This window comes from Acromyrmex echinatior, chromosome 1 (assembly GCF_024713525.1).
Source record: "Acromyrmex echinatior isolate Ae372 chromosome 1, ASM2471352v2, whole genome shotgun sequence".
Classification (NCBI taxonomy): domain Eukaryota; kingdom Metazoa; phylum Arthropoda; class Insecta; order Hymenoptera; family Formicidae; genus Acromyrmex; species Acromyrmex echinatior.
Window position 1 is genome coordinate 27,668,610 of NC_141852.1, and position 27,995 is coordinate 27,696,604.

Sequence of the window (27,995 nt, forward strand, 5' to 3'; positions counted from 1 at the left end):
TAGATATACGGATTCTAAATGTTTTTTTTAGATAACGCTGCTTCAATAATTAATGACTGGAACAGTGTGTAGCGCATTTCTCGTTATCACGTTGTTAAAGAAGATATGAAATTGAATTTATGAGTATTAAAATGATTTATTTTATAATTACATTATTATTTTATAATTACATTATAATTACATTATTTTATGATTAATTTCGAATGTTCGCTAATATCGATGTATATCTCAATCGTTAAAGAAAGATAGTGTATCAAAGAAATTTTCATAGAAAAAAGTTTCGCTTCATGCTTGATAATCAATTCGTTCATAATAGAAGTATAATTTATTCACTTTATCTTCTCTCGTGTATCTTTTTAACTGAATAATTTACTTCAATATATTCAATAGAAACGGTTCACGTACACGTGTAAATGAGTCATACTCATTAATAAAGCCGCAATTACAGTTTTTATCGCTCTTGTGCGTTCTTTTTCTTTGTATTAATATAGTATTAATTATTATTAATGTAAATTAGTTACAAATATTATTGTATATTAGTAGATGTTGCTGTGTCTAACAAATTGATTATATAACATTGGTAGGCGGTAAAATGATAACAGTTTCACGAATGAATCACAATTAGCTGTGCAATGTGATAAGATTTTATCATTGTCGGTATTTAAATTTTTGTCTGCGCACAGATGCGCTTTATTTGCAGATTCATCCGTTGTAATGATCTTCTGGGAAGAGTTAAAATTTACGAATATAATATTTGTATAATAATATAAAATAATTATATATATTATATATTACATATTGTATCTTGTATATATTACAATTGGAGCGCGATATTAGTAGAGAGAATATTTATTTAGAATGTAGTTCATTCTCTAAGAATATTATACAAGCATTTTTAAATGTTAAACGTCGTATAAAAAAGATAAGACTATTTATTATAAAATGTAATATTTAACCGTGAGACAATAAACAAAACGAAAAAAAATTTTTGCTCTACATAGTAATATTATATACTTCATTTTCTCTCTTTCTGTCTCTCTCTCTCCCTCTCTCTCCTCCATCCTTTCTTTAATTGAAATAGATTCGTTTGATCATTGCTCAATCCAAATTCTTGATTTTTTAAAATACATCTCAATTCATGCATAAGTATATTGTTTAAATCCATTTTAATACATGACATGGGATTCCTATTTCTTTCAATCAAAAACAAGTTTTATGAAAAAAATAAGTCATCCATTTTAAACAATAACAAGGATTGAAATGACGTAATTCCTATTTTTTTCAATCCAATGTAAGTTTAAGAGTTTCAAGCTCATTTTTGTCAATTATATGAAATTGAAAGAAAGTGAGTCTTATTTTTTTTTATTGAAAAACAATTTCTTGAGTTACAAATTTTAATTCGTGATACAAAATTGAAACAAAATTTCTTATTTCAACAATGCACGAAAATAGTTCTATATTTTTGGAAGTAAACCCTACACGGTGATGACCTTAATTTTAATATTGATAAAATGCTCATTAGACGCGTTTTGATACGAAACGAAAGAATCTTGCAGAAAAAAACGCATCTATTCCCCGCGAAGCGAGATATTAATTTTAATAAGTTAATGACTATTTAGATTTAAATTAAGAAATCTATTGTACCAGAGCATTTATAAATACACTGTTAAATATATATAGTTAAATTTAACCTAACGTGAGTCGTCATTGCTGCTACTAAATGTGTCATTATTTTTTACTAAAACAATGGTTAAATTTGACAATAGCCAGACAGCCATCTACATTCTAACAACGTTAGAAAAATATCGCAAACATATGTTGAATACGTCGTCAAGATATTTGAGATATGTCTGTGATGTACATAGTATTTCTTCAGAATCTGTATCCGTACTTTCATATCCCATAGACTTTCGCAGGGAGCTTCTAGCGATATATCGTTATCGATATATAGTTATTCTGAGATGTATGTATCAGTATGTCTTCAATATATCTTCAGTACATCTCTATAGTATTTGCGTGTATCATAGCGATATCTCTAGTATATCATATATGCATGCACATACACACACGTACATATACACAGCCTCGTGCACATGCTTGCGTATCAATGCTGAACGAAGTTTTGGCACGCGATTACTACTATGAAATAGTATTTTCGGAGAATTAAATCTTTGAAAATATTTTTATTTTATAATATAACATCCTCTGTGTCAATATTTTTGTCCAGCATTTTTGTATATTAAATTTAAAATTAATTAGGTTAGATTAGTGAACATGTTAGAAGCTGTAAGGTTATTAGCTATGGCGTTACATTTTGCTGCGCGGCAGGTGTTTTCATGTCTAGTGTGCAGGAACCGTAAAGTGGTGATCGGCACCATTTTTCGGCATAAATGTTCAAATAAAAACAGTACTTGAACCGAGATGCATCCGCTGCGGATAAGACGTGGTTCTTCATGACTTTCAATCACAGAACTGTCTTAGCATTTTAAGATTACTCAAGCATTACTCAAGACGATCGTAAAATGAAAGAATGATGAATATCAGTCAAATAATGCAATAATTTTTTTAGAGATAGTATTACGCGAAAGAATTTCGAGTTCCGGCATAGATTTCGATCCGATAGGAGAGCTGTCGTAAGTAGCAAAATAGAGGTTAGATTATCACTAATGCAGGTAGCTAAGGTAGTATTGGTGTTCTGTTCGACATTAATTATTTATTCTGAAAATGAATTATAAATATACATGAGAGATAACGCAAGAATATTTTAGAGACGTTTTAGCTATGCTCGATATAATAATAGTACATTTTTTTTATTAAAATTGAAATTTAGTTACTTAATAGAGGAAAGGCTCCTATTATGAGAGGCCGAATTTATTTTGGGTAAATGCTAAAAATCTATGGTCAGAATTTAAAAAAATAATAGATCATTTTAAAAATAATTTAATAAGCTTTAAGATAATGTTATGTGAAATTTAATTTAAATTTTACTTTTTTTATAAGTTAAAGAAATATAAAAAGTGAGCAAATCGCAAAGTCAAAAAATTGTGCTCCTAATATGAAATGTCCCGAGAAATCGATAATAAAACGCAAAGTATATCAGTATTGCAATTCAAAAATTTTATTTAATGTTTCTAAAATACAAACACAGCCAGTGCGCGCGTAAAATGTATTGATATGAGTATTAGACGATGCATTGTACCTATAAGACTCGTCTTCAGGTAGTTGGAACCATCGCAGAAATAGCTACTCAATGTTCATTCCGACTATCCTTTTTATTATTGTACAATAACATTTATACTTCAGCCACGATTTTCATGACATAGGAGCATAGGTTATTTCATATTAGAAATACTCTGGATATTACCATTTCCACTCTGCGGTTTTACGATCATCAAATCTAACGTCTATAATCAAGCAATTCAACATATCCCATATTTTTCTATTAGTACGATCTTACTCTATCATTATATGAACAATTTATTACCAAATATTTTTACTTAATAAACAGAAAAAATTTAAAGGTTTATTTCAACGAAACTTGAAGACATCCAAATTCTAAAATCTTTTTTTGCAACGACTACAGGCATAATCTAACAATGAACTTTCCACTAAATAGTTTTTAATCCAAGAGTAATAAATTCATGGTGGAACAACTAATAGATAGCGTTTATTAGTTCAGTAGAAACGTTATTTAATATTAATCTATCTCATAATTTAGATAGGGGGATAACTTTTCTCTATATATTTAATCTTATATTTAATTTTGACAATATACAAAAAATAATATTTTACTGAGACGTCATATTATAAAGTTTTCAGTTTCTTCGATATGATGACAGTACATTTAGTATAAAAATAAAATATTAGCATATTATGTGCTATCTGGGCGTGCGCACGAGAACTTTTAATTTATTACACTTCAACATACAATAGCCAAGAAAGGACATTTACAATTTCTCTTATCCTTACTTATCCATCCATACCTTACTCACGTACCTATTTTACTTATATCTTATCTTATTCTTTCCGCTTATTTATTTCCTATAATTAACTTACTAATTACTACTTCCATTGTTCTATCTTAACTTATTCTTTATGTTTTACTACTTATATAATTTTATTTTACAGACTTTAGTTTTTATTAAAAGTAATAAAAAAGGCTCTGTACTAATAAGCAAAAGGTAGTATAAAAGAAGGGCAAAGAGCCAATGACGTATATAAAAAAATTATAATTTAGATAAGCAAACTTAATAAATAATAATAATAATAATAATTTTTTATTGTACCACGAAATGGACTACATTTTACATTTTTTTCTCGTTGTGTATTATGGGACTCTTAACAGATTTACTAAGATATATCATCATATTTTTAATTTTTATCTGATTAATATTAATTCTTTTTGTTTACGGTTACTTTTCCAGAACTTTCTTATGACTTTGTTAATTCTTGATAAAAATGACTCACAGCGTATTACAGAGAAAGAAGAAAGAAATTTTTGTTAAGGAATTGTAAGAATATTGTAAGATTATGTACGAATTTTTAATTTAGAACGACATTTATATTACTGTATGATGGCATTGAAAATGACTCAATTGGAGTTGAAACGTTTGTTTTATTTTATTGTATTTTAATTGTTTTTGTATTAAGTTTGATTATCTAAATTATAATTTTTTTATATACGTCATTGGCTCTTTGCCCTTCTTTTATACTACCTTTTGCTTTTTAGTTTTTATTCCAGTCTTTATTCACTTCTTCGCTTTTCTCTCCAACTTCTATACTGTTAAATCTATCTAGAGTCAAATTTAATCTAATGTTAGTCGCCACTGCTCCTACTAAATAAATTATTTTTTACCAAAACGATAATTAAATTTGACGCTATATCGTGACACTATATTGTCAAGTTGATACTATATAGTGTCAAATATAACCATTGTTTTAGTATAAGATTGAGTAGAAGCAGTGTATCATGGCATTTATAAAAATATGTTTTAACTATACATGAACTACCTTTTCGACAATATCTATTGACTAGGTATGTCACAGTTATACATTATAAAATTCAAAATTCGTGGATCATCGAAGTAGCATCGTTTCGTACGATTGCAAGAATCAAACACGCGAACTGGAGGATACAGCTTCAGGATGAATGACTATTTGAGAACATCATAAAAATTATTCCTTAATTTAGGGAGAAACTTTTTTTTTATTATAATTTTATCGTGTGTATCTTTTAAAATATGATATGTGCTAATCAATAGGCCCCTTCTTTTTAGTTAAACTTTTTGCACGATTCATCCTTTCTTTTTTTCTCTCCATGGTTCATAAGTCGAAATGAAATTGTTATTGATTGATTTTTCATTTGATTTGATATCAACTACATTTTCTATTGAGACATTTCGTTTTCTATATTGAGAGCGAGTGTGGCAGAGTAAACAATGCATTAGTCTGCTATGAGATCCCGGATTCGAAACCAAAATATTTTCATACACTCGTTCTCCTCTCGGAAGGAACCCATCGGCAATCCGAGAGTATCCTTGCCAAGAACACTTCTCTAAACAAAAACTTCGTCATTCAAAATCGACGTTAAACTGTAAGTCCCATATGAACTGTGTATAATTGTACACACTGGCATATGAAAGAAGTCATCACGCTCGGACATGACAAAACTAAGAAGAAGACATTTTCTATTGATCTTTGAAAAAAATCGACGTTTTAGCAATGTTGCATCGAGATGATTGACGTTTTATCAACGATGCATCGATAAAATCGATCTTCTTTTCAGAAAATTTAGCAATTATCAAATCAAATGGTCTAAAAATCAATCAACTTCAAATCGACCTATGAACCCGGGCAATGTGGAGGGAAAAGAAAAAAAGATGAACCGTACAAAAACTTTAGCTAAAAAGAATCTATAATAATACTTATTTTAGTAATATGAAACTGAATTAATTTTATATATTGATTAACATACAATTTGAATCTATTTGAATTCATAAAAAGTGAATCTATTTGAATTCATTTGAATCCATCTAAATCTATAAAAAAGAATCATATTCTATTACTGTATATGAATAGAAAAATGATTCAATTTTACCACATTTAATTCCTTTTTACGCATGGATCAAGAATTTGGATTCAAATAAATTAAAATGGATTAAAAATTTTCGACCTATTTCAATCCTTTTCGGATTCTAAGAATGTCAATAAAAAAAAATTAGATTGTTTGCCAATTAGATTGACTCACTATGTTTGTTATTAATTATTTATATTTACAGTCAATCAAAATATTTTTTTAAATAGCAGATTAACTTTATTATATTTCTTAAAGTGTGATATTGGGTTATACAATACATACGCTTTGTTAAGCTTATTTCTAATCTATCATATTTACAGAAGTAGTTTCTGTAATTATGACAAGATTTATTATCTACACACATTACATAATTTATTGCGATCCCGCGTAAGACTCTTAACTTGTGTAGAAAAATTGTAATCTTTACGTAATTTTGTAGAAGAAAATTGTCGGTGGGGACATAATAAATCTTTTAACGTAATATCCTTTTATTTCTCAGAAACTTAATATTGTATTTTGTTAATACTGATAAAAACATGATTTGTTTAGATGACAAAGGAGTAAAGGTAAAAATCTATAATGCATATATTTTTGCTTGTTTCTATATAAAATATTGTTTCTAAATAAAACAACTTAAAAACGAATTTTACAATGTGAAAATAGAATATAAAATTATAAGTTAGCCAATCTGCTAAGGCCCTTAATTCAGTATGTTTCTATAGAGAGAGATAGCGGGATACAAAATTTAAAGATAGTACGATTTGTTTTAATCTAAACATAAATCATGAAAATTAATTACACGCAACTGTATATAAAGGCGCATTATTTCTTTTTTTTTGCAAGTAAATAATCATTAAATACATATGGTAGTTCCTGCATACACAGACCATAAAAACAATTTAAATTTAAAGCAGAATTTAAAACATAAAAATTTATTTTTGCACTTATCTTTACATTTAATATACATTTATTAAAATTGACATTGTGATATAAGTTTTTATAATATATAAACTCTTTTTAATTAAGGATCACATGTTATGACAGTCTAAAAATATTGAAGACAAATTAATTACAATAGTTTAACCCTAGCTGTACACATTGAGGTCTCCGAGACTCCAACGCAACTTTCTAAATTTTTTTTGAATCTATATATCTCGAAGTTCTTTAATTCTATCAACTTTTAAACATTCCTTAATCAATTTTCCATCGATTGAAAAAAAAAATTAATTGAATATGCATTTTAATAGAAGTTACGGTAACAAATATGAATGGAGCCCCTCTAGGGAAAGTTCAAAGTTTCTGTAATATACTTTACAAAATCCTAAAAATTTAAATTACAGAGAAAAGTTTGGACGGTGATTGAAAACAGAATCCTCTACATTAACTTAACGTCGACGAATATTAAATCTCTCTGGTTAAACGCTACTAATGCTACGCTAGGATCGTTCATGGAGTTTACTAACGCTATCGCGCTATTGGCTCCGAACAACGTTGATAGCGTTTGCATCCATAACGCGAATAGTGATTCCCCGAACGCGCCCAATACGCATGGTGAATTGTTGCATTCTTGTTGTTCATCAATGTTAAACATAGATGGAGTGATCACTGTGTTGCACAGGGTCGCTTGTTGGAAAGCTCTCTATATATACATATATGCCTATCGCAGCTTTACGTGTCTGTGTCTCTTAAGTATGGTCAGTTTAGCCATACATATACTTCGAATAGAACGCGTCCAATTTGATTTGAACAAATGACTCATGCTCATGATCGTGTTTTTTTTTTCAAATGCATCATGCACAAGCCACGGCGTTATTTTGTGCGATATTTTAAGCAAAAAAAAATTTTTATGAAAAAGTACATAAAAACTATTTACATAAATTAAAACAAGATCTTAGAAATTCTTAATTTCTTCATTGATATTCATAGTGGGACATAGAATGAGATTTGCCGTAGAAATTCTTAGTTTTTTCATCCTGTGTTTTTTTATCCTGTATGGAAATTATGCAGGATAACGCTGCGCAAAATTCTACAAGATCACGATATCACGGTTCTCGATTATCCAGCAGTAAGTCCGGATCTATTGAACACGTTTGAGATTTGATGGGTCGTCGGTTGAGAGGTTATTCAAGGCAGCTAACGATGCTCGCAGAACTTGAAAAAATTCTCCAAAAGATTTGGCAGGAAATTTCTTAAAATGAAATCAATAGATGTATTAATGTATGTATCAGTGATGTATAATATCAGTAGATGTATATGAGGAATAGACTGAGATGATTCGCCGAAGGGGCGGGAATATAAATACCTCTTATTGAGTAGTGCACGCATACACTTATTCATCCATCCACATTTCACAACCACCTTCAAAACTGATGTAATGACGTTTTTCGCCTCGTCATTGTTTTGTCCATGGAAGGCTGCAATGACATTTTTAAGACTCTTACACTGCTTTTGGTTTTCAAAAAATCAGTTTAATAGAACGAAAAATTTCACTTAAGCCATTTTAAAATAGAGGCTTTACTCTTTAAAACGCGCTAAGGAACAATGTCCTGCGATTTCTGGAAGCCGAGATATTAAGATCTTAAAATCAACGAAATTTGTAGATTTTAAAGTACTCCCCTAATTTTTTTTGCGTAGTGTATGTTGCATTTTAAATGCGTCAAAGCATTGATAATATTGATTGATCTTTTGAAAGGTCAAGTTTTACTTATTTTACAAGTTTTTAATTCCCAACAATAGGACGATACAGCAAGGCTTTAAGTTTTCAGATGAGTAATATGAATAATACGACTAATGGGTTTGGAAGTAATTAATTACTGTTACAGTTACTTTTTTCCTGTATCTTTTTCCTATACTTTTTTAAAACTGTAACTTAACTTACAATTAATTCCTTTTTTCCATCTGTGCAACTTTTTAATTACAATAATTATACATAGTTAGCAACGAGATACTATTAAAGACCGTCAACCCTGGGCAAATTTTCGGCAGTATAAAAAGGGTCCCAAGGGTCTGGAGGTAATTGAAGAACGCTGACATTATCGACAATTGATATAAATTTGTTATTATTAACATAAATATTTGACTCATACATTATTAAATTCATGATTTTTTATTACATAAATGTTCCATAAATAAATGTGCATACTTGTAAAGTTATAATATCCTATATATTGCAGAAAAATTACAATTTTTTTGCAGTTATCATTCCTGCTGATAATCAAACTTTGATGATAACACTGAAATCACAATTTTAAAGAAAAAACGTGTATTATTCTAATTCTAAATACGTCTACTAAACTAATAAATCATAAAATAAATACAATATTATCAGTTTTTAACTCTTAGCATGATTATTCCAATCATACCTTTCTTGCAGGTATTACTTAAATCTTAAATAATATGGCTATGTTCCAACTATACCTTCTGAATATTATACTATATAGTACACTGAGAGAAAAATGTTTGTAACTATCCAGTAAAAAATTTTTCATGCATGAATATGTATAAATCCAGAGATAAAGTCGTCTAAAAGATGACTAAAAAATTAAATTATTATAAAAATATCTTTTAGTGAAAGAATATACAAAAAGATAACTAAAAACGACAAATGTCGCATTAGTCATCTTATAGTCTTATCTATACAATTCAGCTCATCGTAATATTCAAGGGAAACGAAAATGCGGACGTGTTAGTCAAAAGGATCGTCTCTGAAGGTGATTTGCTGAGGGTGGAGATACCTTATTTTCGGATATTACTAATATTTTTAAAACCCAATGAAATAAGAATAATGAAGATTTCTTGAAATATAGAGCTAATGTTTTTTATAAAGGCACTGAGTATTTTCAACTATATTATTTTCAATCAGGTAAACTGTGGTTTGTTTCCAGTAATCTAAACAGGAAAGCTATTGTAACTATCAATCGCCTTCGTTGTGGCCATAATTTTTTGAAATCTAGCTTAATAGATTTAAGATAACCGATAGCGATAAATATTCTTGTGGTCTCATCGAAAACAGGAACCATATCTTATGAGTTCACAATAAATTTACTAAAGAAAGAAAGAATATATTAGATAAGTTTAATAAGTTGAATATAAAAGCTCCGATTGACATTAAAGAGATTTTAAAAAGAATAAAAACGAATGAAATTGAGATTATAAGTGAAATGAATTCTTTAATGAATGCAAAATCGATATATAAGTTTTTTCTATTTTTTTTTAAGTTAAAAAGATCTTTCAAGCATGTATTTATTACATTCTATAGCTTTAATTATCGTTTTCTATATTAGGTTTAAGTAATTTTATTCTTGAACGCAAAGACATCATAAGCTGTGTTACTCCGTCTAGTTATTTTGTTATTTCAATGCCATCTATTGGTAACTGCAAGACTGTGATTGTAAAATGGCTGTATTCTAACTGTGGGCCAATAAACTGAATTATCTTATCTCTATCTTATCAATATGATAACTAAAAGATGACTTTCTTTGGATATCTTTCAGGCGTCTTTACTTCTTTTAATTTTTATATTTTGATACATATATATATCAATATATATTAATTTTTATATTTTGATACATAACGTTTAATAACATCGAATTCCTAAATTAATTTTTACACAAAACGAAATAAAATTGTATGACAATAATATATGTCCCAATATTCCCGCCGTGTCCTATGTGCAACAGTTATTATCTTTCATCATAGTTTCCTTTGGGGACTCGATTACAAAAAAAATATTTCATTAGAACACAAGTAAAATTTCTCACATTGTTGCACCTTTTATTCTGTCCTGAATGATTTTCAAACACGAAACTGAACTCTATCACGTCCATCTGATGGCGATCTCACGTACTGCTCGCAAATGAGTGATAAAAAGTATCAAAATAACAGAAAGATATCTTTTTCATGTTGTCTTTTTGACAATTCGAAAAGATATTTTTTAGTCATTTGCTTTGAAAATGACAACCATTGAAAGATGACAAAAAGATGTTTTTTAAATTGTATTTTCGACAAAACTAAAAGATGTTTTATAGACATCTTTTAATCTTGCTGAAAAGACAATCTAAAAACAATGTCTTCTTGTCATCTTTTAAACACTTTTTTGCTTTATCGGAAAGAAACTTAAAAAAGATCTCTTTTCGTTATCTTTTAATATTTTTATGCTGTCTAGGATATATGAACATGTATAGACATATTTCATATATAATTATACATACATTTATGATGATGAATATTTATGCGTGTTTATATGTACGTTTACTTATTTATACTACTTACTTATTTTACTTATTTATACATATTTATGTATGAAAAATTTTTTACCGGGTCGACATATGTCGACTGGAGAAAGTCGACTATAAGTCGACGAATAGTTATCACTCGTGTTGTATGGGTACATATGTAGCGCGCACATTAAAAGTTATGGTTTATTCGACAGAACTCCAACATCTATTTTTTATTAATTTTTTTATTATCTTTGCACAACGAGATAATGCAGAGGAGTAAGAATTTTACTTGCTCGTAAGAGATGATTTAAGTTTACGATTATGTAAGTATAATATGTTATATATTTATTAACTTATATTTTTATTTTATTTACATTACAAAAATGTGACAAACTTTATTTAAAAATTAAATATATTGTTATTATAAAATGTACTATTTATTAGATTCATAAATGCAAAAAAGAAGAACATTATGATTACTATAATTAACTTATGATGTATTATGCCCAATAAATACCGTTCCGAAACATTTATACAGTCATTACGAAATGATGTTTCACTGTTTTGTAATAGTTACGTCATTTTTAAATCAAAATCAAAATGTCAACATATTTTATTTATATTTCATGTAACAAAGTCGGAAAAGGAAAGGAATATATATATAATATTTACATAAATAACGTAACATTATCATAGTAACATTTACAAAGTTTTCAGAGAATGAAAATTTATGTTATTCAAATTACGTAAATAATACGTTAACTATGCATCGAAATAGTAACAGTACGGTTATACGTAACAATTATAGCCACTTTACATCAATGATATACCTACGTTTTTAGTTTGTTGTGCTGTTCTATAACATTTACATATCCTATGCTATGTAAATATTCTGAAATTGCGCACAGCCTGTTTACTGGGTGCTAACATATATTAACATATGTTAACATAATGGTTCATAATTGTTTGGAATCTATAATATGTATGTGAGTTTTCAAAAATTCATTTGGAATTTTTAGGGTGCTATATATCAACAGTTACAGTGCGAATGATCGCGTATTAAATGTATATACATTTACTAATATCTAGTTAGTATTTTTGTATATTCCATTATAAAGTGTGAATATATTTTGTTTTATGTAACCGAATAAATAATGTACTATTGCATAATGTGTTTGTAAAAAATTTTGTGTAAAATTGTTGCAGATAATTTTGAACAATATTATTTTTACATATTTAATTGTTGCAGAATAATTGAAGATTTAGCATATTTAAAATTTAATACGTTTCTACAAGAAAGATTGCAAAGTAATAAGATATAAAATTTGTTGAGCATCTATTTGTCTTTACAAATCATGAAAATAAATATTAATTATACACAATTACTTATAAAGATGCACTATTTCTTTTTTATGGGAAGTAAGTAACCATCTTATTTAATATATTTACACACACACACACACACGCGCGCGCGCGCGCGCGCGCGCACGCACGCACAGAGAGAGAGAGAGAGAGGGGGGGGGGCAGAGAGAGAGACAGGGTGTTCTATTTTATTTTAAATAGACAATTTTCTCTAAAATTATCGATACAAAAAAAATGTTTTAGATAAAAGAAATAATTTCGAAGGGAACGTTTTTGATTAGGGTGAAACTATTAGTTGTGCTAACTCTTAACTAACTACCACTAATTGCGGATAACTCTTTAAAAAAAAATTATTTTTTTTTATTCAGAACAATATCAAACAATTAATAAAATATTTATTAATCTTAATTGATCATAAAGATTACGTTATGGATGATTTTATTCCATTTCATTATCGTTTCATATATTTTAATTTGAATTAAATAAAAAGGATAATGACAATTATTCACAATTAGATCCCATGTACTAATTGCAGATCAATTCATCAAATGCTTTATCTTTTTTGATGACGTTACTATATCCCGTAAGGATAATAAAAATGATTTGCGCATATATATATATATATATATATATATATCATAAAATATATATAAAACGAAATTATATTATAATTGATGATCCTTATCTAGTTCTAGGGTCTAATTGTGGGCAATTTTAACATATTCAAATTTATTTAAAATTAGTGACAATAAAAAATCAATGAAAATTTTTAAAAAATTTATAAAAATTAAATGTTTAGCAATAAAAAAATAATTAAATTATGAATAGTAATACTTTTTACATATAGATATGCATGTATACTATTTTATATTCTACTTTGATATTTAAAACAAATCAATTTTTTCAGAATGGCATCATTTGTAAAATTTGACATGTTTTTAAACATTTTTATAATAAATTTATATAATAAAAGTATCGTGATAATAATATTAGTGATTAAACAACATTCATGAACACATTTAATCTCAATTGGAGCATAACGTTGATTTTTTTCATTAAATCTAATGCTATTTACTATATCTACTATAAAAGCTATAAGGCAATTCTTATAATATTACATTTTGAATAAATTTGTAAAGATACGTTAGTTAATCTTGCACATTTAATTATAAATTAACGACATCAATAAAATGTGTAACGTTACTCCTAATAAATTTAATTTAATTGATACTTGTAAGAAATAAAACAAATGCTAAAGAATCTTGTGATATATAATTATATGTACACATTTAATGAAAAATAATATAATTATATATATATATATATATATATATATATATATAAAATTTAAATATAAAAAGTGATCTGGAATTAATGCCTGATCCATATTTAGTAATTTTACTCTCATTTTCTTTAGATGGAAACGTTAAAAAGATATGAAGATCATATGGCCACCTTTATTTTTAAAAATGGAATTATATAATTTTTTTTTCTTTTCCATAATATGGTTCTTAATTATACATATAAAAATACTAAAGAAATCAAAACTATACTAACATATACAGTAAAAAACATTGTGTATTTGTGTTGAAAATGGTTTATTTACATTCTTGTTAACAGTTTGTTTTAAATTTTTTAACATATTTGAGTGTTAATTTAATGTAATGTAAGTATGTCATTTAAAGATTTTTTGTTAAATTGATGTTCAGCATTTCTTAGGCTCATTTTCACAATATACAGTTACGTAAAAATTAAAGATTGCCAACAGATTCATCAATGAAATTCATTCATGAATTTCTTAGTTAATCCTTTAATCTTTAGATATATATTGTGAAATTGGGTCTTAATGCCAAAATGACACAATAAATGAGTAAGAACAAATAACATAAAAATAAAATGTTTTAAAACGTAAATCATAAGATAAGTGAATAAAATGTATGTTAATCTAATATATTATAATAAATTCAAATATTATTATAAGTAAGAACTGTTTAGAGCCAAACGCTGGATATTTTTTTGCGGAAAAAATATACATATATTCATCAGATAAAAAAATTAGTCAAGCGTTTCGATCTCGAAACAGAACAACGGTATTAATAAACAGAGGAACTTAGAAGTTAGTTAACAGTCTCTCTGACACGTATCTACCTCCCCAGTATCAACTGGATCTCTTTTTCCCCACGTGAATATTATTATTGGCGTATATGTATGTGTTTTGCCTTTAGATTAATGATTGTATAGAATTTTATTATTGTATTGACGTTCGAGGAGAAAAATAACACATATTCAGCTCTGATTCTTATAACAAAGAATATGTAATATATAATTTATTATGTCGAAATTGTGTGAGAATGCAAGTAAAGCATGTAATCTGATTATTAACGTCAGATATAATTTTTATATAACTTTAACAATATACTATATTACAGTACGCTGTTCAGACATAATTTATAATAAGAAAATGATGTCAGAAATATCATGAATTTGCCAGTACATCCTTGCATCTACATATCTCACACAACTGCATATATTATCGTAAGGAATCACCTTTTATTGCGTGTGATACTGTGGAGAGCGTATTAATTTATAGAGAATATCTTTATCATTTATTATTTTTATTTATTATTTATTATTATTTATTATATATTATTTATAATTTTTAAATTTATATTATCGATATTTATATAATATTATGATATCACTAAGGATGATCATATTAAAAGTTGAAACGTATAACTAATTTTTGTATTTGATGAATATTGTTTCCGCTAAAAATACCCAGCGTTTGGTTTTTAAAATAAGCATATCATAATATTTAAATTGTTAATCCTATTGAGCCGTTTAAAAATTTTACTTTTAGTTATTATAATAAATGTTAATTTTATTTGAAAAAATAAAATAAATTAAAGTACAAATAAGACTCTCTAAATAAATTAAAGAATAAATAACGTAGATATAGGAGGAACACCGGTTCTTCGTGTCCAATGTATATATTAAAAATGTGATACAAACGCTTTATTTCTCGTATTGGGTCCCTTTTCAGTGTGTAATATAAAATTTAAAGTCAATCCATGATGTTAATCAAATATATAAGTAAAACACTCATTCTTCGAACATCGCAAAATTTATTGTCTCTAATTGAAACCTTCAAATGTCGTCTGTTATAGTGAATATACAAACATAACATGTTCAAAAAGTTATTTTAAAATAAAAGATTCGTAATAGAATTTAATAAATTGAAATAAAAATTATTTTAGTCATAATTATTAAAACTTACATATCAATATTTAACGATTGTCTGTTATAATACGATGTGGCTACAGAGAAAGATATCGTTACAATGAGAAAGTCAAACAGTAAGAAATACGAGAAAATAAAAGGAATGTTCTATGATTAAATTAAATAACATAAATTACAAACATAAATTATTGGAAGTAAATACGAGGGCAAGTCAATAAGTTCTTAGAAATCTGTCAGAGGGCACTCGCAGTGTCATGTCACATTACTTTTTGACAAGTAGCATCTTTCAGCTAATTACTGTCAAATTTTGAGCGAAATTGCGCGTGGTTTTATTTCTCTAGACGATTAAAGCGAACAACCTTTGTATTTTTTGCAAAATGAAAAAAAACGAGTTTTGTGCAATGATCAAACATCTACATATGAAAGGTTTTACACCGAAAGAAATCAAAGCCAAGTTGGATAATGTTCATAGCACATCTGCACCAGTGTTTGCGACTGTATACAATATGATATGCAATTGAAAATAAATTTAAACGTGGTCGTACATCCACATGTGATGCACTTCGTTCGGGACGTCCAATTGAGGCTGCTACGCCAGAAATCATCGATAAAGTCCACGATATTTTTTTGACTGATCGACGAGTGAAAATGCGCGAGCTTGTTGAGGTCACAGGCGTATCACATGGCACAGTGATTTCAATTTTGCACGAACAATTAGGTATGAAAAAGCTATCGGCAAGATGAGTGCCGCGTTTGTTCACTGTGGATCATAAGCGCGACCGAGTGATGATTTCAAAACAATGTTTGGAGATGTTTCAACGTAATCCAGATGAATTTCTGCGTCGATTTATTACTGTGGACGAAACATGGATCCATTACTTCACACCCGAGACGAAGGAACAGTCAAAACAATGGACTTCACCGAGTGAAGCAGCTCTGAAGAAGGCGAAGACCGTGAAGTCGAACAGAAAGGTGATGGCCACAGTTTTTGGGATGCACGCGGTAATTCATATCGATTACCTTTCGTCGAAGCAAACGATCAATGGCGATTACTACGCAGCCTTATTGAACCGTTTCAACAACATTTTAAAGAAAAAACGTCCCCATTTGGCGAAGAAGAAAGTGCTCTTCCATCAAGACAATGCACGGGTTCACACGTGCCCGGCACTGATGGCCAAATTTAATGAATTCTGCTACGAATTGCTTTCCCATCCAGCATATTCGTCAGATTTAATCCCGTGCGACTATTTCCTGTTTTCAAACCTGAAGAAATGGTTTGGAGGAAAGAGATTCACTATCAGAAAGGAATTCATAGCCAAAACAGAGGCTTATTTTGAAGAGTTGGACAAATCATATTATTCGGACGGCTTGAAAAAGTTGCAGAATCATTGGATCAAGTGCATCGAGAAATAAGACTAAAAAAGAAAAGCTGAAAGGAGACTATGTTGAGAAATAAAAATGAATCGATCAATAAAAATGTGTTTTACTATGTTTTTCTAAAAACTTATTGACTTGCCTTCGTATATAAACATTAATTATGACCCATTTAAAACAATAAAATGTTAATCTTTAATGACTAAATTGTAATACAATGAGATCGATAATTCTATATCATTTTATAGGTTTAATCTATTTTTTTGCTTATTAATAAATATTACCTCAGTGATTAATTTCTTATTAATAATTTCTTTCCTTGTCCAAAATCCTGACGTTGTCCCAATTCATGATTGTCCTTAATTCTATGTACTGTAATGATGGACTACAAAGTAGTATTCTTATTAATATAGTTTCGGTGTTCACCAATTCTTGTTTTTAATAATCTTTTTGTCTGCCCCACATAGGATACATCGCAATTTAAATAAAGAATACATGAGAGTAGGTATAAAAATAGAATTTTTATGGTTGTGTAAAACACGAGGATTAATTCCGAAACATTTACATATAAAAAGTATTTTCAAACTAAAGTTTTACAATAATAAAAATAATTTACAGATGAAAAAGAATTGTAACAGGTTAGCAATTAAGTTACTCAATTTGGAGATATCGGATGCATTTTATCAATATAGAAGGTTGAAATATAGTATCAATATAGTTCACAAAAAATATAATTAAAGAATTATCGTTCAATATAATGATTTCTTTTGTTCTCTACACTATTCTTTTAACAGAATACATATTACGGAAAGAAAACGTAAGTTTAATAAATTAAATAGGCTAGAGAAATTGTTAATTATTACCACCCAAACAAGATTGATACTATAAAATATTACTGCACAGTTCAGAAACAGCTATCAGTCAATAATAGTACTAATTCTGTGAATAATAATAATATTGAAAATAAATACAGTTTCGAAAAACCGGTTAATGTTTCTAACAATCTCATACTTGTACATGAAATTAGTCCGGTAAATTTTGCTCTGACTAAATTTGAATTTAAATTTCTTAATGATAACTGATTCATAAACCTTTCGAGTGTAGAATTTCTAGCGACAGTCCAAAGCCTATTACAATTAGGAGAAAACTTTTGTCTTCCTGCTTACAAAGTCAAATCTATTACGTTAAAATTTATAATACATATCGAAGACAATTTAACAAGATTAAAAATTAATAATACTGATGGATTCAGAAATAGATTGTGTTCCCACATCTATAAAATATTAAAAATATCACAGGACATACATCTGACAGATGACATGGTTTTAGAATCTTTTGACACTACTAAACAATTTCTCAAAAAAATCCACAAGTATTGTTAACGCGGGCGGATAAAGGCAATGTAGTTATCGCTGGACAAATTTGACTATATTGATAAAATGTAAGTTTTATTATCTGACACAAATACATAAACTGTTGTAATGCGTAATCCAATAAATAATATTATGAAGGATTTGAAATCCACGTTAAAAACTTGGAAACAACATGAATTTGTGACTGATCATGAGTATAACTTCCTTAATCCTACTAATTATTATAATATATTACCAATGGCATAGACGGATTGCTAAAAATATACAAGAGTGACAATCCATCATTACGCATCATTGTTTGACCTATAGGAAGTCCCTTACATAATTTTTTTACACAAAAGTTTGAATTCGTGTTTTTAGAAATCAATGGAATACGTTAAAAATAGTTTTCAATTAGCCAAAGACTTCTCACAATTACATTTATCGGTCCTTGTTTCGTTTAATGTTATTTCTTTATTCACTAATGTCCCGGTGAATTTGGTTATTAAATATATTGAAAACCATTGAATATACAAAATAACATAAGATTACTTATCCGTGCGTGTTCGTAAATGCGGATAAATGTTAAATGAGAATATGCTCGCGAATCTGCGTGCATTCGTGTATGTTTTTAGTATGCTGAATATGTGCTTTTATAATCGTAATTCTTCATAAATGCGGATATTCATTATATACGTGTATAGTTGTAAATATGGATATATTTTGACTCGTATCTGTATTTGCGGATCTGAATGTTCACTTATGAGAAATTACGATTTCAAAAGCACATATTCAACCTAAACGGATGTTTTTTTTTTCATGCTATTAAGAATTTCCGGCAAGAAGGAATATAATATATATCGTAATATAATATATTCTTAATATAATAAACTCGTCAAATAATATATTATATTGGGTCATCTAAAAAGTATCCGCGGTTTTTTGTCACTAGATGGTGTTGATGGTCAACACATCTAGTGACAAAAAACCGCGGATACTTTTTAGATGACCCAATAAAATAAACACAATAAAAGATAAAAAGGACATTTTGTATTCATTTTCATAAGTCGAGACAAAAAAGGATAACGATATAGACATAATAGAATTCTGATTGGTTCACTCTTACGTTTTATGCAGTCGCATTCGTGAAAGATTTAGGTTGACCATCTTTTACTACAAAATATTAATATTAAAAATTAATTTTAAAATAGTTTTTTTTTTTCTTAATACTTTAAACTCTGATAGCAAAGAAGAAAGTTATTTGAAATCGATATATTTTATGCAGTATTACTTTGGTCTCCCAGCGAGAGAAACGAAACGCAGCATTAGTAATTTCCAGTACTGCTAGCTTCATCTTTTTTCTCAATACCAGTCAATTTTCAAACAAACCTATTTTCAAACGCAGCCAGTAAGAGCGTTTTATTGTTTTAAATTTTTTTAATCTTTACTGATGTTTAAATATCTATGATTACCGTTGTGTGTGTAGGTGTGTGTGTGGGTGTGTGTGGGTGTGTGTGGGTGTGTGTGACTTTTATATTATATACGGCTAACAGTAATTATCATGTTGAATAACATTGACAATGACTTGATCTAGCCGTTTGTTATTATGTATGAATTTTATTATTCGTTTATTAATTTTAGTATTAAGATATTTCTCCAAGAAATAGAGTTTCTACAGATTTGTTTAAAATTTGAGTGGATTTATGTTTAAAATAATTTTATCTATATATTGTTAAAAAAACATCCTAGCGATCCCGAAATGGAGATATTCATCTTCAAAGTTTCAGCTTTTAATACGTAAACTCCTACATCAATCCTTGCCGAAGTAATGTTTTAATATTTTGCGGCGAAAATCTACAGATTTAAAAAAAAAATAAATACGTAATGTAGAAATATTATACGAATCTTATAAAAAAAATGGAGAGACCTAGCGATGCTGTTTCTTAATTATAATAGTAGTAAAATTTGTAATTTAATGGAATTCTTCTTCTCGCACGTCGAGCGGCGAGACATGGACATGTTGTTGCCACATTTCAATTGTCTTCAATGCAGATTAGTGTTCATGCATACAGACAGGACATTTATGAGTGTGCGTACATTGCCTCAAATTTTTCTTTTCTTGTTTCACGCGCGGTGAGGTATATTCGTAGGTTGTATTAATTTTCTAGCGCAATTATAATCGGAGAAATATCTTAAACATTTAGCTTTGACTCATAGCCACTTAATTTGTTTTAAAAAATGATTCAGTATTATGTTCAATATATAATAAAAACATTTATATCATAAATATATACTTTAGCTAACAAACACATACAATAAAATTACAGCATTACAATAAAAAGATATTAAAAATAATTTTCATCAGTTAAAAATTATACTATTAAGTTAATAAATTCAATTATTATTCCTCTTATTTTAGGTGCGGCCCCTGTTTATCCATTTCTATCAGTTTACGGAAAGCAACTTGGTATTTCACCATTAATTATTGGTAGCATCAATGCAATTTTCCCTATACTACTTCTAATAGTAAAACCAATATTTGGTTTCATCATGGATTATTTTCAAACTTGGAGAAAAGTGATCTTTCTAACATTGCTTGCCATATCAAATATCTGTTACATTATAATATTCCTTTTACCACCATTGCCGGGTCCAATTTTATCAGACCATCACTTTCAAAATGTATCTTGTGCAACTTTACCGCTTTGCAATATGAAATACGTAAGTTTTATACATTTCGTAATTTTTTTGATAAGTTTTATAAAAATTTTATGAGACTATTTGATAAAGAATTATTTGAAATTTATCTTAAGCATTCATTTTTATATTATTTTATGTAATCCAAAAATTTCTAAGTGTTAAGGGTTACAAAACATATTATACATAAAATTTAAAATATATTGTAAATATGTGTAACTTTAAAATGTTTTAAACGTTTTAAAATATGAAATGAATTTCATCTTTATAATTATTAGTGTTTTATAAAAATATGCGTATATTTATAATTTGTTCTTTATTAAAGCATGCATCAGCAATTGCATCGTGTAATGGTACGAAAGATATTATGTGTCATTGGATATGTGAGAATACGAATTTTTCCACGCAATTGTCTTTTCATGCACACCAAAACAAAGCAACTATTTCACCAGATACTACATGCTTATTAAATATAAATAAGACATCATTGTGTGAAGCAAATCTAACGAATTATAATTGTAACGTTATCTGTGACAATTTCAAAGATGATCAATGTCTGTACATATCTGCAACTTTTTGGAGTTTTGTTGTCTTAATGTGTATTAGCGAAAGTGGTAGTTTCATTTTCTCCAGTATAAGCGATGCATTTTGTTTTGCCATATTAGGTAAGTGATTTTTATAAACATTTTTAGATCTAATTCTCAAAATTTGCCATACAAATCAACTTTTGCAATATTTCTTATGTAATAATATTATATAAAACTAATAATATTATAAAAAATAATATTATATAAATTTCCCTTCTCAGGACAAGATAAACGGTTGAAATACGGTAAGCAGCGATTATGGGGTGCAGTGGGTTATGGTATTGTTGTATGTTTATCTGGATATATGGTAGACTTTTTTTCGCACGACAAAGTCTACAAAAATTATATACCATCAATACTTCTTGTGATCATATTTACTTGCATCGATTTTATTTGTTGTATAAAACTGAAGGTAATTTTATGTAAATTTAAAATAAAAAATCAATCAATAGTTTTGTTCTTATGTCTCATCATAAATTTTTATAATAGCTGCCATTTCAATCACAATCGACAACCATATTGAAGGATGTGTTTACACTTTTGAAATCAAAATCTATCGTTATGTTTTTGTGTTTTTCTGGATTTTTCGGCATCCTTAGTACTATCATGCGTAATTTTTTGTTGTGGTAAACTTTTATATCTTGATCGGCGATATTAGATTTTCGCTTGTATATAGTGTAGCTTAATTTTATAGGTATGTAGAGGACCTCTCTATTGCGACTGATTATATGGATAGAATGAAATTAATAGAAGGTTTGATTTTAGCAGCACAGGCTTTCAGTGGCGAAGTAATATTCTTCTTTTTATCTGGTAACACACATTAATTATTTTATTATTTATATTACAATTTCATAAATATACGATGTTTATTACAGAACTAAAATTGTTTTCAATTGTTTTTCTTTAATATATAATATAATATAATAAATATAATAAATATAATATAATATTGAAATCATTTTATTTTTCAGGAAAAATATTAAAAAAGCTTGGCTACGGCTATACCTTTACATTTTGTTTCGTATGTTACGCACTTCGGTTGGGCTTAATATCTTTAGCGACAACACCATGATGGGTTCTTCTTATAGAATTTTTCATGCAGGGACCATCGTATGCACTCAGTTATACAGCAATAATATCGTATGCGAACGTAATAACACCTATTGGTGCTTCAAGTACTGTTCAAGGACTGGTTCAAGGCGTGAATGAAGGTTTAGGTAAAATTTCTTACACAGTACTATACGTACTTATATTCATCAAATATTATTTTATCTATGAGAAACTAAATATATAAATAATTTGTAAGAATAATATATGTATATATATATATTTTGACATTAATTATTATTATTGTTGTTATTATTAGTATAAAATGTTACCAGGATTCTCGGTTGGCAGTTTGATAGGTGGTGTCTTGTTTAAAAAATTTGGAGGTATAATGACTCTAAGAATAATTTCAGTATTTGCAGCATTTTCTGCGTTAATATATTTTGTTTTTCACATTTTTTACTTTAAGCAGTTTAAGCATAAAACAGGTAAAGAAATAAATAATTTAATATTTTTGTAAAATATATAACGTACCTTATTAACATATGTAAGAGAATAAAAGATTTTCTTTATTATAGAAACACGAAATAATATTAAATGGAGAGAACTTGACGATGCACAGAAGCACTAATATAGCAGATATTGATTGATTAAATCTTTTTGAATCTTCTTGTAAAGTATAAAAAAAAATATTATTAAACATTTTTATCTTATATATCAAGAATAAATGGATAAAAAATAATTTGTGCATTATATATTAATGCATTATATATTAATGCATTAGAAGAATAATATTGAATTTAAATTTTTTATTATCAACTTTTAATGGCACCTTTTTTAACAATTATATACCGTTTTTATGAAAATGTAATTTTTATTGTTTAATGTTTTTCATAAATAATAGGATAAATTAAATTAATTATAAATATTTTATTACGACTTCATAAGCGTAATAACAATTGATAACAGTGAGTTAGATTGCTTGCTGTCTTTTTGATATCATCATAATGTCTTATATGTATTGAATATGATGTGAATAAGGAATAAATTATGTAAACTAAATTAATAAAAAATGGAGTGTACATTATTACTTTACTCTTATTGATGATATCGCTTTAAATCTAAAATTATTCGTTTATCATTGTCACTATATATATTCTGTAATCGCAACTTTTTGGAATACTCTGAAATTATTATTATAATAATATTTTAAAATCATTTGGTAAGCAAATCATCTTTATATTGTATATTGACGATTTTATCAAGCTTTATTGCAAACTTCTCCATCATAATTCATACACTTTAACAACTAAAAATATATATCAGACTATATATATGTATATGTATATATATATATATATATATATATATATATATATATATGTATATATGTATGCGTCCTCAAGGAGACTTTGTAAAACTTATACTTGCATCATTTACGTAGATAATTTAAATAATTATGGCTTTAGGTAGATTATCATGTTTGATATGCATAACTTAAAAGAAAATTTTAAACAATTTCCACACCCGGTAAGAAATTTTTCATGCATGAATGTGTATAAATATGTATAAACATACATAAATATTTATAAATGTGTATAATTATATATAAAATATATCTATTCGTGCCTCTTTCATTTGTAAAATTATTTTTTAGTCTAATAAAAATAATAATAGTAATGTGAAAATATAAAAAATAATTAAAGAGATAATTTTCGCATTGTTCATTTTAGAGAAAAATAAATTTGGAAAAATGTAAAAAAAAGTTGCACATATATATTGGGAGTACAAATTAGTTCGGTCCGTTTTTTTGTGTTCAAAAATGCATTTATTTCAAAACAAAATGAATGAACACAATTTTTAAAGTATTATTTAAAGTATTGTGATGATTAATTAAAGTATTGCCCATCGCTGGCTACTACTTTTTCCCATCTCTCAGGCAATTTTCGAATTCCATCTCGAAAAAACGACTCGTCTTTGGAGGCGATCCAATTTTGGAGAAGTGAACCGGTGACTTGCCAAATCGTGCTGCATCCTTCGGAACAATCAGTAATCAGAAGGAGCAATGTCCGGAGAATACGGCGGGTGAGGTAAAATATCCCATTTGAGCGTTTCCAAATATTTTTTTACGACTTTTGCGACATGAGGCCGAGCGTTGTCATGAAGAAAAATAACTTTATCATGTCTTTGCTATTCCGGCCATTTTTATCACAATGCACGGCTCAAATGAATCAATTGTAGCCGATACCGATCGCCCGTAATGGAATCGCCAGGTTTTAGCAGCTCATAGTAAACAACACCCTTTGGTCCCACCAGACACAGAGCATGATCTTCGAATCATGAATGTTCGGCTTTGGTGTTGATGTTGTCGATGGGTCGATGGCAACGATTGACCGGGCTTAGCGTAATATTTTTTCTTCTTGGGGTTGTCGTAGAATATCCACTTCTCATCTCCAGTCACAATCCGATGCAAAAAACTTTTTCTTTGTTGTCTTTAAATCAGCTATTCGCAAGTGAAAAATCGCCTTTTAACTCTCTGTTTCAGTTCATAAGGCAATTTCCTTGTTTTTGAATTATTCCCATGGTTCTCAATCGTGCAGAAACGGTTTGTTGAATTATTCCCAATGATTCTCTTCTTGCGTTTGATTCTGATCTTCTTCGAGTAATGCCTCTAAGTCTTTGAATTTTTTTGGCTATCCAGAGCGAGACTTGTCTTTCAACGCTGAAATCTCCATCCTTGAAACGTCGAAACCATTCCCTACATGATTTATCAGTTGGAGCAGTGTCACCATAAACTTCGACAAGCATTCGATGAGCTTCAGCTGCACTTTTCTTCCAATTAAAGCAGAAAATTAAAACCTCCCGCAAATGCTGCTTGGTTAACACAAAATTCGACATTTCAAACACAGTAAAAATCAAGGTTTTTGTGAATGAAACTCAAAGCGATATAAACTGAATATTATTAGCAGATTAACCTCTCTGAAAACGCCAAAATCAGCTATTACTATGAACCATTCGCAACAGCCGGAGCCATTTTTTAATAAACGGACCGAACTAATTTGTATTCCCAATATATATTTTATATATACAATAATTATACGAGGGTTGCAAAAAAAATTAAAGATCTTTATTGTTTTTCGGGGACACGAAAATTGTTTCTCAAAAGTTGGCAGGAGTGGCTTTAATTTTTTTGGACAACCTTTGTATAATTATGTATAAAATTTTACATAATTGTATATGAGCAACTTTGTTGTTTTGCTGCTCCTACTTGTACATAGAATCTATACATAATAACTACAAATTAAATAAGATACTTTCTATATCTTTTATCGCCTTTCAAAGTAATATTTATCACGTAAAGTACTGACGTACTTTATTTTGAAATATTAATTTAAAATAATATATCATTGCGTAATACAAAATTGTTAAAACAAATTTTTCTGCTTGAATACTTCAAACAATTTCATTTTTACATTTGATTTGTAGTTCAAAGAGCTACAATTATCATCATTAACTTAGTGCATTTTTACGAGAGGATACTAAATTTATTAAACTTATTAAATTTGCATATATATAATAAAAATTAATTACACTAAATTGCTTATAAGGGTACATTACTTTTTATGGCAAGTGAGTAATCATCAAATACAAGGCATGTCATATTATTTCTTATATCTAATTTCAAAATATCAATAAGCGTAGTTTTTAAAGAACACGTTATTGTAGAAAAAGAAGATGCATGTCATATACGGTATTTATAATTATAAATGATATTACATTTATAATATTTAAAGGATTATAAGAAAAAAGCTATGAAGGGAAGATATTCATGAAAGTTTCAAAAGCATATTATCAAGAAAAGCTATATTAATAAAATAGTATATATATATATATATATATATATATATATATATATATATATTACAAAAAAAGTATAGTTTAAGATAATTACAAAAACATTAAAAATATGTCATAGGCATATATTAGGTGTACAACTTTGCTTCCGCCGTTCTTTTTCCGAAATTTGAAGTTTTATTGTAAAAAATTGGTTATGCATTTATGATTTAAAGTATTGTCCACCGCTGGCCACTTCTCCCATCCTTCGGGCAGCGTACGAATCCCGCGTCGAAAAAACTGATCATCTTTTGAGATGATCCACGAATCGATCCAATTTTTTATTTCTTCATAAGACCGGAAGTGCTGGTCAGTCAGGCCATGTGCCATTGATCGAAACAAGTGATAGTCAGAGGGAGCAACGTCTAGAGAATACGGCGGGTGGGATAGGACTTTCCATTCAACGTTTCCAAATATGTCTTGACCACTTTCGCAACATGCGGTCGAGCATTGTCATGCTGCAAAATCACTTTATCGTGTCTCTCGTTGTATTGCGGCCGTTTGTCTTTCAATGCTCGGCTCAAACGCAGTCAATTGCGTTCGAAACTGATCGCCTGTGATTGTTTCAGTTAGTTTTAACATTAAATTTGATTGACATTAAAGAGATTTTAAAAAGAATAAAAACGAATGAAATTGAGATTATAACTGAAATGAATTCTTTAATGAATGCAAGATCGATATATAAGTTTTTTCTTTTTTTTTTTTAAGTTAAAAAGATCTTTCAAGCATGTATTTTCCGTTATTACATATTTCTATAGCTTTAATTATCATTTTCTATATTAGGTTTAAGTAATTTTATTCTTGAGCGTAAAGACATAAGCTGTGTTACTCCGTCCAATTATATTGTTATTTCAACGCCATCTATTGGTAGATTGTGAACAACTGCAAGATTGTGACTGTATGTAAAATGGTTGTATTCTAACTGTGGGCCAATAAACTGAATTATCTTATCTCTATCTTATCAATATGATAACTAAAGGATGACTTCTTTGGATATCTTTCAGTCGTCTTTAATACTTCTTTTAGTTTTTATATTTTGATACATATAACGTTTAATAACATCGAATTCCTAAATTAATTTTTACATAAAACGAAATAAAATTGCATGACAATAATATATGTCCCAATATTCCCGCCGTGTCCTATG

The 27,995-nt window shown here is 28.1% G+C and overlaps 2 protein-coding genes across 2 annotated transcripts; both read left to right on the plus strand.

The window, feature by feature from the left end:
• Window positions 1-11,674: 11,674 nt before the first annotated feature.
• On the plus strand, window positions 11,675-23,991 carry LOC105148253 (major facilitator superfamily domain-containing protein 6-like). Its single transcript, XM_087407646.1, is given in 10 exon segments — window positions 11,675-12,383; window positions 12,545-12,714; window positions 21,043-21,344; window positions 21,646-21,985; window positions 22,129-22,319; window positions 22,397-22,533; window positions 22,602-22,717; window positions 22,879-23,124; window positions 23,290-23,442; window positions 23,533-23,991. Coding segments are annotated over 9 exon segments (1,602 nt in total). The 5' UTR covers window positions 11,675-12,383; window positions 12,545-12,650; the 3' UTR covers window positions 23,586-23,991.
• LOC147911127 (histone-lysine N-methyltransferase SETMAR-like) lies at window positions 15,590-17,567 on the plus strand. Its single transcript, XM_087407639.1, has one exon. The coding sequence runs from the start codon at window positions 16,684-16,686 to the stop codon at window positions 17,308-17,310; it is 627 nt and encodes a 208-aa protein (XP_087263765.1). The 5' UTR covers window positions 15,590-16,683; the 3' UTR covers window positions 17,311-17,567.
• Window positions 23,992-27,995: the final 4,004 nt, after the last annotated feature.